Here is a 16092-nt window from a genome sequence, read left to right as displayed (position 1 = left end):
GAATTTTCTTGAATTTCTTCGTGACAGCTATTTTGAATTCTTTTATCAGTTAGATCACAGTATGCTATGACTTTGGTTTATAGAGAATTGTCATTTTCTTTTTTGAATACAATGTTATTGTGGGTTTTCATGATGCTTGATAAGTTGTTCCTCTGCTGGAGCATCTGAAGTAATGGACATCTTTCTTCTTTAGGTAAAACCTTTTTTAAAAAAAATTTTTGGCTTGATTCAAAAGATGCAGCAATTTAGAAATTAAAGTGCTCTCTTTTGTTTTCCAGTAGGTGTCACTATAGCACCAGATTTTTGTTTTCTTACCTGAAGTGCTTCTGGTTAGATGTGGGAGTCAGCACTTTACCTGTCAGAGGTGTCACCTGCCCACTGCCTTCCTTGTCACTGCTTGTGTCTCTAGGGTCTTGATGCCTTGCTGCTGCTGGTGTCACCTCCTGAGGCCTGGGATGGTAGATACTTCTGCCATGTCCCAGATCTGAACTGTGGGCTCTGCTACTGCAGGGGAGGTAAGTGGAGAGGTGGGGTCACAGGTACCTCTACCATGCTGGGGTTATTGGGTTTCTGGGTTGCACCACTGTAGATAGGAGTGAGGTAAGGGGACTAGGGGCTGGAGTCATGGGTGCTTCTGTGGTTGAAGGGACAGAACATAGCCCTCACTGCCATTGCGGCCAGATTACCTGTCACTGTGAACACCACTGTGGCCGGGAAACTGGAGTCATGTAGCTGCCTCCCCTGCTGCTACCAGGTTTTCTGGGCCTGCAAGTTCACCTCCTTTGGCTGGGAGGCAGGATGGCAGGTACTGCCTCTGATGTTCCCCTGGTCTCACCTCCTGTTTGTGTTCCAGTCCACCTACCTTTGGGCTTCCCAGGTGGCTCAGTGGTAAAGAATCCATCCACCTGCCAATGCAGGAGACACAAGAGACGCAGGTTGGATCCCTGGGTCGGAAAGATCCCCTGGAGTAGGAAATGGCAACCCACTCCAGTATTCTTGCCTAGAGAATCCCATAGAGGAGCCTGGCTGACTACAGGCCATGGGGTCACAAAGATTTGGGCACAACTGCGCATGTACACACACCACCCACCTTTAAATGTACAGGTGTGTGGAATTCTCCAGCATCCTGGTGTATTGGGCAGATGGGGCTTTGTTGAGTTGTGGATGTTTTACTGGTTATAGATTGAAGAGGAAAGACAAAGGGAATGTCTCACTCCAGCATGATGCTGATGTCACTCATGTTTTGATTTTGATGTCACAATTTACGTCTTATGTGTCCATTACAAATTATTGTAGGTGTTTTTACAAATTTCCTTTTTTAATGTTCATGCTAGCTTTGTAAGTGATTACTTCAGTGTCTTTACAACATTAGATTATTCTGAATTTTACCATATATTTACCATTACCAGTGAGATTTGTATGTCCATATGCTTTCCTATTAACTAAATGGTACCATTTTGTTTCAGCTTAAAGAACTACCTTTAACATTTCTTGTAAGGCTGGTTTCATGGTAATAAAATCCTATAGTTTTTGCTGTCTTGAAAATTCTTCATCTCTCCTTCAGTTCTGAAGGACAGCTGTGCCAGGTAGAGTATTCTTGGTTGGCAGGTTGTTTTTTATGGTTTGGCACTTTGAATATATCATGACACTCTTTTCTGGTCTGAAAAGTTTCTGCTAAAAAAATCTGCTTATAGTCTTATGGGGCTTCCGTTGTATGGAACAAGTTTTTTATTCTTGCTGTTTTAAAGATTATCTTCCTGTCTTTAACGTTTGATGTTTTAATTATCATATATCTTGGTGTGAGTCCCTTTGGGTTTATCTTATTTGTAACTCTGGAATTCCTGGATCTGGATGTCTGTTTTTTTCCCCACGTTAAGGAAATTTTCAACCACATTTTTTCAGATAACTTTTCTGCCTCTTTCTCTCTCTTCTCCTTTTGTTAACCTTGTTGGTATCCTACAAGTCCCTTTAAGCTGTCTCCACTTTTTAAAATTCTTTTTTCTTTTTGCTGCTCTGATTGGTTTCATTGCCATATTTGAATTCACTAATCTTTTCTTCTGCTTCATGTAATCAGATGTTGAGCCCTTCTATTGTATTTTTCAGTTTCATTACTATATTTTTCAGGTGTGGTTTCTGTTTGGTACTTTCTTACATTTTCTACCTCTGTTGAAATTCTCACTTTGTTGATCCATTGTTCTCCTGAGTTTAGTGAGTATCTTTACAATCATTATTTTGAACTCTTTATAGAGTAAATCACTTATGTGAATTTCATTAAGGTCTTTTTCTGAGGCTTCATCTTGTTCTTTCATTTGGAACATATCCCTATTTATTCATTTTCCTTGATTCTCTGTGTTGGTTTCTATGCATTAGGTAAAATATACGCCTTTCCAAGACTTGAAGGAGCAGTCCTGCCCTAGCTCTTGGTTGTGTCTTGAATGTATGATTGTCTGAGCAGGCTACTTTATTCTTAGTGCCTCCAAGGAGTTGAGCATGTGCCAGAACCTGTCAGTGTCCCCACGGGGGCAGATCTTAGCACCTAGGTTCAGGCTGATTAGAAGCCAGAACTTCAGGTTGTTGTTGTTCAGTCACTAAGTCGCGTCCAGCTCTTTGCGGCCCCACGAACTGCAGCACGCCAGGCTCCCCTGTCCTTCACTATCTCACGGAGTTTGCTCAAATTCGTGTTCATTGAGTCAGTTAGGTGATATCTAACCATCTCATGCTCTGAATTTCCACACTAGATATTTTGGGGGCTCATCTCTCAGACACAGAACTTATAAGTTGAAGTGCCAACCAATGTTTAAAGCAGCACTATTTACAATAGTCAAGCCACGGAAGCAACCTAAATGTCCATCAACAGATGAATAAACAAAGAACAGGCATATATATACATAGTGGAATACTACTCAGCCATAAAATAAAGAATGAAATAGTGCCATTTCATCAGCATGAGTGGACCAAGAGATTATCATACTAAATGAAGTAAGTTAGACAAATATCATATGATATCACTTATATGTGGAATTTAAAATATAACACAGATGAATCAATCTATGAAACAGAAACAGACTCATAGACATAGAGAAAAGACTTGTGGTTGCCAGGTGGGAGAAGGGAGTAGGGTGGGGGAGGGATGATCGGGAGTTTGGGATTAGCAAATATAAACTATTATATTAATATATAAAATGGATAAACAGCAAGGTCATACTGCATAGTACAGGGAACTATATTCAATATCTTATAACAAACAATAATGGAAATGAATATTAAATACAAAACACACGTACACATGCATATACATACACATGATAATAACTGAATCACTTTGCTGTACACCAGAAATTAACACAAGTCAACTATACTTCAATAAAAAATTTTTTAAAAGTTGAAGTACCAGCTTGGGGTTCAAACCTTTCACTTCTTAGGGAGACGCGCAGGGTTGTGAATTCCCTCCCAGTTGTGAGTTGCTGCTCTGAGGGTGGGGTTTATGGTGAGATAGTCTCTCAGCCTCTCCTACCCATTGTGGTGTGGTTTTTCTGTCTTTTTTCTCATTTGCTCAATGTGTAGGAGTAACTTATCTCGTTTTTTGGTTTCTTTCAGAGGAAATTGTTCCATATGCAGCTGTAGATTCGGTGTGTCGGTGGGTGGAGATTAGTTCAGGATGCACCTGTGTCACCATTTTGAACTGGAACTGGTGGAGTTTCTTGTGCCCATTGATACAGTTTTAATGATTTATCACTTCACAGCCAGGCTCCTTTCATCTTTACTCCCACCTATTCCCTTTCTCATTATTTCAGAGCAAATATCAAATATGTTATATACTTTATCACCTGGAAAAATTTTGACACAGGAGTTAAAACCAAAATCTTTGCTAATCTGTTTCACTTTTTGAAACATTCCTTTAAATGTTTATGTGAAGAAGGATTTTACTGGACTGTCACAATAGTAGACTACATCAAAATAAAGTACCATGGTAGATGGATTTCTGATTTCCAGTCTTCCGTCATCTTTTTAAACTTTTTTTTAATTTTTATTTATTTATTGGTTGCACTAGGTCTTCGTTGCAGCACACAGACTCTTCACTGATGCACACAGTTTTGGTGAGGGGAGGTTGCTCATCCATTGTGGTGTGTGGGCTTCTTGTTGTGGTGATGGCTTTTCTTGTTGGCGAGCATGGGCTCTAGAGCTCAGGCTTCAATAATTATGGCCCATGGGCTTAGCTGTGCCTAGTATGTGAACCGTGAACTTCCAGATGTTCAAGCTGGATTTGGAAAAGGCAGAGGAACAAGAGATCAAATTGCCAACATCTGCTGGATCATCGAAAAAGCAAGAGAGTTCCAGAAAAACATCTACTTCTGGTTTATTGACTACACCAAAGTCTTTGACTGTGTGGATCACAACACACTGTGGAAAATTCTTCAAGAGATGGGAATACCAGATGACCTGATCTGCCTCCTGGGAAATCTGTATGCAGGTCAGGAAGCAACAGTTAGAACTGGACGTGAAACAACAGACTGGTTCCAAATCGGGAAAGGAGTATGTCAAGGCTGTATGTTGTCACCCTGCTTATTTAACTTTTATGCAGAGTACATCATGCGAAATGCTGGGTTGGATGAAGCATAAGCTGGAATCAAGATTGCCGGGAGAAATATCAATAACCTTCGATACACAGATGACACCACCCTTATGGCAGAAAGTGAAGAAGAACTAAAGAGCTTCTTGATGAAAGTGAAAGAGGAGAGTGAAACAGTTGGCTTAAAGCTCAACATTCAGAAAACTAAGATTATGGCATCCGGTCCCATCACTTCATGGCAAATAGATGGGGAGACAATGGAAACAGTGACAAACTTTATTTTCTTGGGTTCCAAAATCACTGCAGATGGTGACTGCAGCCATGAAATTAAAAGACGCTTGCTCCTTGGAAGAAAAGCTATGACCAACCTAGACAGCATATTTAAAAGCAGAGACATTACTTTGCCAACAAAGGTCCATCTAATCAAAGCTATGGTTTTTCCGGTAGTCACGTATGGATGTGAGAGCTGGACTATAAAGAAGGCTGAGCGCTGAAGAATTGATGCTTTTGAACTGTGGTGTTGGAGAAGACTCTTGAGAGTCCCTTGGACTGCAAGGAGACCCAACCAGTCCATCCTAAAGGAAATCAGTCCTGAATATTCATTGGAAGGACTGATGCTGAAGCTGAAACTCCAATACTTTGGCCACCTGATGCAGAGAACTGACTCATTGGAAAAGATCCTGATGCTGGGAAAGATTGAAGGCGAGAGGAGAAGGGGACGACAGAGGATGGGATAGTTGGATGGCATCACTGACTCGATGGACATGAGTTTGAGCAAGCTCCGGGAGTTGGTGACAGACAGGGAAGCCTGGCGTGCTTCAGTCCATGGGGTCGCAAAGAGTTGGACACGACTGAGCGACTGAACTGAACTGAAGGCATGTGGAATGTTATTGGACAGGAGTGAACGTGTGTGCCCTGCATTGGCAGGAGGATTCTTAACCACTGCACCACTAGGGAGCTACCTTGCCTCTTTTTTAAAACGTTTCATTATTTTATCCAACTTTATTGAAGTATAATTGACAAAATTGTAAGTTATTGAAAGTATACAGCAAAATGATAATCTGATATACGTGTACATTGTGAAAGAGGCCTCCTTATTGACTAAATTAATGCATTCACTGCCTCACTTTATTTATGAAAACATTCAAGTTTTCCATCTTAGCAAGTTTCAGTTGTACAATACAGTGTTATCAACTATAGTCACCATATTACAAATTAGATTTTCGGACTTTATTCATCTTAGAACTGAAAGTTTATACTGTTTTTCTAACCTTGTCTTATTTCCCGCACTCTCTAGCCACTGACACGGAGAAGGCAATGGCACCCCACTCCAGTACTCTTGCCTGGAAAATCCCATGGACGGAGGAGCCTCGTAGGCTATAGTCCCTGGGGTCGCTAAGCGTCGGACACGACTGAGCAACTTTACTTTCACTTTTCCCTTTCATGCACTGGAGAAGGAAATGGCAACCCACTCCAGTATTCTTGCCTGGAGAATCCCAGGGACGGTGGAGCCTGGTGGGCTGCCGTCTATGGGGTCGCACACAGAGTCGGACACGACTGAAGCGACTTAGCAACAGCAGCAGCTAGCCACTGACAACCACTTTTTTACTCTGTTTCCATGAGATTGACTTTCATTTTCTTACCTCTTTAAAAAAATTTCATTTAGCATAATGCCTTCTGGGTTCATCCATGTTGTTTCTTTAAGGCTAAATAATGTTCCACTGTGTGTATGTATATGTGCTCACTCAGTCGTGTCCAACTCTTTGCGACCCCATGGACTATAGCCCGCCAGGTTCCTCTGACCATGGGTTTTTCCAGGCAAGAATACTAGAGTTGGTTGCCATTTCCTACTTCAGTGTATGTATATATACACAGGGAAATGCAAATCACTACACACATGCCACATTTTCTTAATTTTCTTCATCCACTTAGGTTTTCTCCATACCATGTCTATTTGAATAATAATGTTATGAATGTAAGAGTACAGATATCGCTTCAAGTTAATTATTTTGTTACCAAAGGAAATCAGAATATGTTCAGAAGTTGGATTGCTGGATCAGGTGGTAGTTCCATTTTTAATTTCCACACTGTTTTGTATAGTGCCTGTGCAAGTTTACGTTCCAACAAACGGCGTACAGGAATTACCTTTTCTCCACGTTTGCCTGCATTTGTTATCTCATCATTTTTTTTTATAATAGACTTCTAACCTGTGTAAGGTGGTTTTGATTTGCATCTCCCCAGTGATAAGAGGGCAGGAGGAGAAGGGGGTGATGGAGAATGAGATGGTTAGATGGCATCACTGACTCAATGGACATGAGTTTGCGCAAACTCTGGGAGAAGGTGAAGGACAGGGAAGCCTGGTATGCTGCAGTCTATGGAGGTGCAAAGAGTTGGACACATCTTAGTGAACAAATAACAATTAGTGAGAATGAGTACTTTTTATGTATTTGTTGGCCATTTGTATTTGTTTATTGAATAATGTCTATTTAGATGTTTTACCCACTTTTAATTAGGTATTTTTTGGCTATTAAGTTGTGTATGTACCAAGAATATTTTGGATATTAATCCCTTAACAGATATGTGGTTTGCAAATATATTCTTCTGTTTCATAGGTGGAATTTTCATTTTGTTGATGGGTTTTTTGCTGTGTAGAATCTTTTTAGTTTGTAAAAGGATTAGGAATACTTAGGAATAAATCACATTAGGAATACTTTAGGATGTAATCACATTTATTTTTGCTTTTGTTACCTTTTCTTTTGCTGTTAAATACAAAATATCACTGCAAAGACCAATGGCAAGTAGCTTCTTACCCATTATGTTTTCTTATGGGAGTTTTATGGTTTCAGGTTGTACATTCAAGTCTTTAATCCATTTTGAGTTGACTTTTCAGTATTTTGTAAGTAGTGATCCTGTTTCATTCTTTTTCATATGGTTATCCAATTTTCCAAACACCTTTTATTGAACAGGTATCCTTTCTGAACTGTATATTCTTGACTCCTTTGTCATAAATTAATTGATCATATAACATGAGTTCATTTTTGGGGTCTCTATTCTGTTCCAGTGATCTGTGTGTCAGTTTTTATGACTGTATCACACTGTTTTTTTTTTTTTGTATCATATTGTTTTGATTATTACAGCTTTGCAGGATAGTTTGAAATCAGGAAGAGTAATGCCTTTAGCTTTGTTCTGTCTCAAGATTACTTTGGCTATTTAGGTTTTTTTCAGGTTCCAAAAAAATTTTTTTTGTTTGACAGTTTATTAAATTCACTACATTTGCACATTATTCTTCAGTTTTTTAAATCATTCACACATGGACTTTGTAAAACTGTACTTTATAGAAAACCATCTGCAAAATAAAAATGCACATTTTTGCTCGCATTTTAGATAAACTGCTGAAAATGCTAGGAATTATTTTATTGAAGGTGATCATGAGATTTGGGGTGGCTTGATTTTATTAAATCTGACACCAGACAATGACTTTAGTAGGGTTAATGTTGAAATGTGGATGCAAAAATGTCTGTTAACTGAACTGTTCAATCTAATAGTGTTTGAGAAAACACTACAACAGGACAAAATGAAGTACTATTTTTTTTCTTTACAGACATTTCTCTAAATCCATTTTCTGTACACTTTCTCTCCCATTCATAATTAGTTGTGCAGACTGATGAGGCAAAAAAAAAAAAAATTCCTTAAAAATAAAACTTGATCCTATTTACATCACATGCAAAGTGAGAATTTTAAGAGGTATCATGGCAGAACTGGTTAAAAGTAAATACAGTCAAGTGACGGATACCTTTACCTCTCCAAATATAAGTCCTTCCCCCCTCCTCTCTGGGAGAAATAACATTTTCAGGGCATAGACCGTGAAACGGCATGCAATGCAAAGACAGAAACAAATACAAAATTCTTTATATTTCCAGCTGTTGAGACAATATTTCTGAGAATTGAGGTTACCGCTAGAGAGCCAGCTATTAAGCAGCTAGTTCAGTTCAGTTCAGTTCAGTCTCTCAGTCGTGTCCGACTCTTTGCAACCCCATGAATCGCAGCACGCCAGGCCTCTCTGTCCATCACCAACTCCCGGAGTCCACCCAAACCCATGTTCATTGAGTCGGTGATGCCATCCAACCATCTCATCCTCTGTCGTCCCCTTCTCCTTCTGCCCCCAATCCTTCCCAGCATTAGGGTCTTTTCCAATGAGTCAACCCTTCGCATGAGGTGGCCAAAGTATTGGAGTTTCAGCTTCAACATCATACCTTCCAATGAACACCCAGGATTGATCTCTTTTAGGATGGATTGATTGGATCTCCTTGCAGTCCAAGGAACTCTCAAGAGTCTTCTGCAACACCACAGTTCAAAAGCATCAATTCTGCGGCGCTCAGCTTTCTTCACCGTCCAACTCTCACATCCATACATGACCACTGGAAAAACCATAGCCTTGACTAGACGGACTTTTGTTGGCAAAGTAATGTCTCTGCTTTTAAATATGCTATCTAGGTTGGCCATAACCTTCCTTCCAAGGAGTAAGCGTCTTTTAATTTCATGGCTGCAATCACCATCAGCAGTGATTCTGGAGCCCAAAAAAATAAAGTCTGACACTGTTTCCACTGTTTCCCCATCTATTTCCCATGGAGTGATGGGACCAGATGCCATGATCTTAGTTTTCTGAATGTTGAGCTTTAAGCCAACTTTTTCACTCTCCTCTTTCACCTTCATCATGAGGCTCTTTAGTTCTTCTTCACTCTCTGCCATAAGGGTGGTGTCATCCGCATATCTGAGGTTATTGATATTTCTCCCGGCAATCTTGATTCCAGCTTGTGTTTCTTCCAGCCCAGCATTTCTCATGATGTACTCTGCATATGAGTTAAATAAGCAGGGTGACAATATACAGCCTTGACGTACTCCTTTTCCTATTTGGAACCAGTCTGTTGTTCTATGTCCAGTTCTAACTGTTGCTTCCTGACCTGCATACAGGTTTCTCAAGAGACAGGTCAGATGGTCTGGTATTCCCATCTCTTTCAGAATTTTCCACAGTTTATTGTGATCCACACAGTCAAAGGCTTTGGCATAGTCAATAAAGCAGAAATAGATGTTTTTCTGGAACTCTCTTGCTAGAATGCTACAGTAATTGAGTACATGGCCATTTCTCTTTTAGCACGTTCTTTGGTCTCCTCTTCTAGAAGTTGTAGATGTCTGTTTAGCTTGGTTATTTGTCATCTTAATGAAGCTGCATCTACAACTGTCATGTCCTCTGAAGTTCCTTTAATAGTTGCATCTGTATTTGAAATGCCATATATGGAGTCAGTTCTGACTAGCTGGCCATTTTGGCTAACAGCATTTTCTACTCACAGAGTGTTCTTTTTAGGCTGCCAGCTACATGACTTTCTTCATTTTGAGGGGTTGGAGGAGGTCTTTCTAAATCCAGAAAACTTGATGATCTCTCACTTAGCATAAGCACATGATGTGGTGTTTTTAGTGCCATAGCCTTAAAGGGAGTTGATTGTGTAAGGTCAAGACCTGCTTGTCTTGAAAATGGAATTCCGACTACAATTCTCTATGGAACTGCATAATCACACTAGCATTTGAAACTCCTTCTTGAAATCCTTGTTCTAGATCAGCATTTGGTGGTGCTACCTTTAATTTTTCCAGGACCCTCATTCACTAATACCTTCAGTGTATTCCATTTCATACTGAATTTGACTAATTTCTGCCACCTGAGCAGCAGTGGGAGAAGGAAATGCTGCCCTACTCTAAATGTGTACCAACTACTGCTTGCTTTTTGGCATTATCTGCTTCTGTGCCTCAAATTAAATCTTTCAACTTGCCTCAATATGCATATGCTGGATTCCGTCCCCCTGGGCCTGCTGGAGGGTCCCTGGTGAGGGCCATCACCTGCTGGCTCCCTGGGCACTCAGGTGGGCGGTCTCAGAGGCAGCTGGCCCCGTGCACGGAGACGCCCAGGCAAATCACTGGCCAGAGAGCCAGGTTCCAAATTTTAAGATTTTTCTATTTCTATGAAAAATGCCTTTGGCATTTTCATAGGAATTGCATTGACTCTATAGATTGCTTTGAGTAGTATGGACATTTTAATAATAATAATTCCTCCAGTCCATGAACATAGAATATCTTTCCATTTATTTGTGTCATCTTTTCTACATTTTCAGTGTACAATTTCTCACCTTGGTAAAATTTATTCCTAAGTAGTCTTAATTTGTTTTTTGGATAATTCATTGTTAGTATATAAAGAAGAAATTGATTTTTATATTGATTTTGTATCCTACAACTTTATTGAAATTGTTTACTATTCACTTGAGTCATTTGGTCGTGTCTGACTCTTTGTGACCCCATGGACTGTAGCATGTCAGGCTTCCCTGTCCATCACCAACTCCCGAAGCTTGCTCAAACTCATGTCCATCAAGTCGGTGATGCCATCCAACCATCTCATCCTCTGTCGTCTCCTTTTCCTCCCGCCTTCAATCTTTCCCAGCATCAGGGTCTTTTCTAGTGAGTCAGTTCTTCACATCAGGTAGCCAAAGTATTGGAGTTTCAGCTTCACCATCAGTCCTTCAAATGAATATTCAGGACTGATTTCCTTTAGGATGGACTGGTTAGATCTCCGTGCAGTCCAAGGAACTCTCAAGAGTCTTCTCCAACACCACTGTTCAAAAGAATCAATTCTTTGGCTCTCAGCTTTCTTTATAGTCCAACTCTCACATCCATACATGACTACTGGAAAAACTATAGCTTTGACTAGACAGACCTTTGTTGGCAAAGTAATGTCTCTGCTTTTTAATACGCTGTTTAGGTTGGTCATAACTTTTCTTCCAAGGAGCAAGTGTCTTTTAATTTCATGGCTGCAGTCACCATCTGCAGTGATTATGGAGCCCAAAAACATAGTCTGTCACTGTTTCCATTGTTTCCCCATCTGTTTGCCATGAAGTGATGGGACTGGATGCCATGATCTTAGTTTTCTGAATGTTGAGTTTTAAGCCAGCTTTTTCACTCTCCTCTTTCACCTTCATCAACAGGCTCTTTAGTTCTTCTCCACTTTCTGCCATAAGGGTAGTGTCATTGGCATACCTGAAGTTATTGATATTTCTCCTGGCAATCTTGATTTCAGCTTGTGCTTCATCCAGCCCGGCATTTTGTATGATATACTCTGCATATAAGTTAAATAAGCAGGGTGACAATATACAACCTTGATGTACTCCTTTTCCTATTTGGAACCAGTCTGTTCTATGTCCAGTTCTAACTGTTGCTTACTGACTTGCATACAGATTTCTCAGGAGGCAGGTCAGGTCGTCTGGTATTTCCATCTCTTGAAGAATTTTCCAGTTTGTTGTGATCCACACAGTCAAAGGCCTTGGCAAAGTCAATGAAGCAGAAGTAGATGTTTTTCAGGAATTCTTTTCTTTTTCGATGATCCAGCGGATGTTGGCAATTTGATCTCTGGTTCCTTTGCCTTTTCTAAATCTAGCTTGAACATCTGGAAGTTCACGGTTCACATACTGTTGAAGCCTGGCTTGAAGAATTTTCAGCATTACTTTGCTAGTGTGTGAGATGAGTGCAGTTGTGCAGTAGTTTGTACATTCTTTGGCATTGCCTTTCTTATGTTGAGGTGCAGTCCCTCAATACCCAGTTTGTCACTTTTTTAATCATGAATGGATGTTGAATTTTGTCAAATGCTCTTTCTGCATCTATTGAGATGATGATATGATCTTTATCCTTTATTTTGTGAATGTGGTGTATGTCATGTTTTATTTTATTTTTTTGACATGAACCATCCATGTACCACTGGAATAAATCCAATTTGATCCTTTTAATCTATTGTTGAATTCAATTTGCTAACAGTTTATGAGGATTTTTGTATCTACGTTCATCAGGAATATAGGCCTGTAGTTTTTTTCTTTGTACTGTGTTTCTCTGCCTTTGATATCAGGGTAAAGCTGTCCTTATAAAAATAATCTGAAAGTGTTATTTCCTTTTCTGTTTTTTGGAAGAGATTGAGACGGATTGGTGTTAATTAGTCTTTAAATGTTTTGTGGAATTCACCAGTGAAACTGTGTCCCTGAACTTTTGTTTTGCTGGGAGATTTTCCGTTACTGGTTCAGTTTCCTTACTAGTAATTTATTCTGTTTTCCTGTTTGCTCATGATCCAGTCTTGGTAGGTTGTTTCTAGGAAGTAGTCCATTTCTTCTAAGTTTTCCAACTTGCTGGCATATAAGAAATTCATGATCTTTTGTATTTCTGTGATATCAGTTGTAATATCTCCTTTTTCATTTATATCTTGATGTAAGTTCTCTTTTTCTTAGTAAGTCTGACTAAAAGTTTGTCTAGTTTATCTTATTTAAAAAACAGCTCTTAGTTTCATTAATCTTTTCTCTTGTCTTTTTAATCTCATTTGTTTCCACTTCTTGTTACTTCCTTCCTCTTACCTCGCTTGGAGCTTCCTGTGGTGGGACTGTGCTCAGTCCACTCTTTGCAACCCTGTGGACTATAGCCTGCCAGGCTCTTCTGTCATGGAATTTTTCAGACGAGAATACTGGAGTGGGTTGCCATTTCCTCCTCCAGTGGAACTTACTTTGTTCCTCTCTCTCTAATTCCTCAAGATATAAAGATAGTTGTTCAAGATGTTCTTTCTTCATGTAAGTGTTTATCACTATAAACTTCCCTTTTAGAACTGCTTTTGCTATATCTTGTAAGTTTTGCTATGTTTTGTTTCTGTTTTCATTTGTCTCAAAGTATTTTTTTATTTCTTCTTTGATCCATTGGCTGTTCAGGTGTCTGTTGTTTAATGTCAACATATTTGTGAACACTCCAATTTTCTTCTTACAATTGATTTCTAGTTTCATACAATCATGTTTGAAAAAGATGCCAGATAGGATTTCAATCATTTTAGATTTATTAAGACATGTGGCCTAACATATGATCTATCCTGAAGAATATTGTATGTGAGCCTGAGAAAAATGTGCATTTGATTATTGTTCAGATGGAAAGTTATGTCATGTCTTTTAGGTTCATCTTGTCTAACATGTAGTGTAAGTCCAATATTTTCTTGCTGATTTTTCTGGCTAAACGATCTGTTTTTGAAAGTGGAGTATTTAAGTTCCCTGATATTACACTGCTCTTTTTCTCCCTACAGAATCAATATTTGCTTTGTATATATTTAAATATTCTTGTTTGGGGCTCATATTTACAACTGTTACATCCTTTTGATTAATTGGCTTATCTTTTATAATTACCTTTTGGTCTCGTTAAATTTTTTAGGTTGAAGTTTATTTTAATATAAGTACAGCTACCTTTGTTTTCTTTTGGTTTTCATTTGCAAAGAATATGTTTTTGCATCCCTTCACTTTTCAGTCTATGTGTGTCCTTTAACCTAGGTGAGACTCTTAGTCAACATATAGTTTGGCTTTGATTCTTATCCATTCAGGCACTTTGTCTTTTGATCAGACAATTTAATACTTTTACATTTAAAGTTTAAAAAATGTTTATTGAATAGTTGATTTACAATATTTAGCTTCAGGTGTATTACATTGTGATTCAGTATTTTTGCAGATTATACTCTTATAGATTATTATAAGATAATCACTATAATTCCCTGTGCTATACATTATATCCTTGTTGCTTATCTATTTTGTATATATTAGTTTGTTAATCTCATACCCCTAATTTCTCCCTCTTCCCTTCCATCTTTCCTTTGGTAACCATAGTTTATTTGCTATATCTGTTAGTCTGTTTCTATTTTGCATATACATTCATTTGCATTATTTTTTTAGATTCTACTTATAAGTGATATTATATAGTATAGTATTTGTCTTTCTCTGACTTATTTCACTATCCATAATATTTCCTAGGTCCATTCACATTGCTGCAAATGGCAGTATTTTTATTCTTCTTTATGGCTGAGTAATATATTGTATATACATATAGTATATATACATTGTATATACATATATATATACACATACATACCTATATGTGTGTGTTTATATATAGGTAGATTTTGTTGGTTTTTTAGTCACCAAGTCTTATCCAGCTCTTTGCAACCTCATGGACTTTAGCCCATAGGCTCCTCTGTCCATGGGATTGCCCAGGCAAGAATACTGCTGTGGGTTGCCATTTCCTTCTCCAGGGTTCTTCCCAGCCTGGGGATTGAATCCACATCTCCTGTATTAGCAGGCAGATTCTTTACCACTGAGCCACCAGGGAAGCAGAGAGATAGAGATATGTAGAAAACACATCTCCTTAATCCAATCATCTGTTGATGGGCACTTGGGTTACTTCCATGTCTTGACTCTTACTTCAGTTCAGTCACTCAGTCGTGTCCGACTCTTTGCGACCCCATGGACTGCAGCTCGCCAGGCCTCCCTGTCCATCACCAACTCCCGGAGTCCACTCAAACTCATGTCCATTGAGTCGGTGATGCCATCCAACCATCTCATCGTCTGTTGTCCCCTTCTCCTCCCGCCTTCAGTCTTTCCCACCATCAGGGTCTTTTCAAATGACTAAGCTCTTCGCATCAGGTGGCCAAAGTATCAGTTTCAGCTTCAATGATGTTGATGTCCTTCCAATGAACATTCAGGACTGATTTCCTTTAGGATGGACTGGTTGGATCTCCTTGCAGTCCAAGGGACTCTCAAGAGTCTTCTCCAACACCACAGTTCAAAAGCATCAATTCTTTGGCACTCAGCTTTCTTTATAGTCCAACTCTCATATCCATACATGACCACAGGAAAAACCATAGCTTTGACTAGGCGGACCTTTGTTGGCAAAGTAATGTCTCTGCTTTTTAATATGCTGTCTAGGTTGGTCATAACTTTCCTTCCAAGGAATAAGCGTCTTTTAATTTCATGGCCGCAGTCATCATCTGCAGTGATTTTGGAGCCCCCCAAAATAAAATCAGCCACTGTTTCCACTGTTTCCCCATCTATTTGCCATGAAATGATGGGACAGGATGCCATGATCTTAGTTTTCTGAACGTTGAGCTTTAAGCCAACTTTTTCACTCTCCTCTTTCACTTTCATCAAGAGGCTCTTTAGTTCTTCTTCACTTTCTGCCATAAGGGTGGTGTCATCTGTATATCTGAGGTTATTGATGTTTCTCCCAGTAATCTTGATTCCAGCTTGTGCTTCATCCAGCCCAGGATTTTTCATGATGTACTCTGCATATAAGTTAAATAAGCAGGGTGAATATACAGCCTTAATGTACTCCTCCTTTTCCTATTTGGAATCAGCCTGTTGTTCCATGTCCAGTTCTAACTGTTGCTTCCTGACCTGCATACAGATTCTTCAAGAGTCAGATTGGGTGGTCTGGTATTCCCATCTCTTGAAGAATTTTCCACAGTTTATTGTGATCCACACAGTCAAAGGCTTTGGCATAGTCAATAAAGCATAAATAGATGTTTTTCTGGAACTCTCTTGCGTTTTTGATGATCCAGTGGATGTTGGCAAGTTAATCTCTGGTTCCCCTGGCTTTTCTAAAACCAGCTTGAACATCTGAAAGTTCATGGTTCACATATTGTT

At 39.2% G+C, this 16092-nt stretch overlaps 1 protein-coding gene and 1 pseudogene across 16 annotated transcripts in view; one reads left to right on the top strand and one right to left on the bottom strand.

The window, feature by feature from the left end:
* Positions 1–16092, top strand: part of RAVER2 (ribonucleoprotein, PTB binding 2) — a 169460-nt gene that overhangs the window by 146550 nt on the left and 6818 nt on the right. For 6 of the 16 annotated variants that reach the window (XM_081486558.1, XM_081486568.1, XM_081486565.1 and 3 more), the window contains one exon: positions 410–515. The exons of the other annotated variants lie outside the window; for them this stretch is intronic. In XM_081486558.1, coding sequence (XP_081342684.1) covers positions 410–515 — 106 coding nt within the window. The remainder of the gene's footprint in view (positions 1–409; positions 516–16092) is intronic. 16 annotated transcript variants of the gene reach the window in all.
* Positions 9679–14260, bottom strand: LOC145507895 (mitochondrial fission factor pseudogene; annotated as a pseudogene).

The sequence above is a fragment of the Giraffa tippelskirchi genome, chromosome 5 (assembly GCF_054371585.1).
Source record: "Giraffa tippelskirchi isolate mGirTip1 chromosome 5, T2T-mGirTip1v1.2.pri, whole genome shotgun sequence".
Classification (NCBI taxonomy): domain Eukaryota; kingdom Metazoa; phylum Chordata; class Mammalia; order Artiodactyla; family Giraffidae; genus Giraffa; species Giraffa tippelskirchi.
Note: the sequence above shows the minus strand (reverse complement) of the source record. Positions and strands in the feature narration are given on the sequence as shown.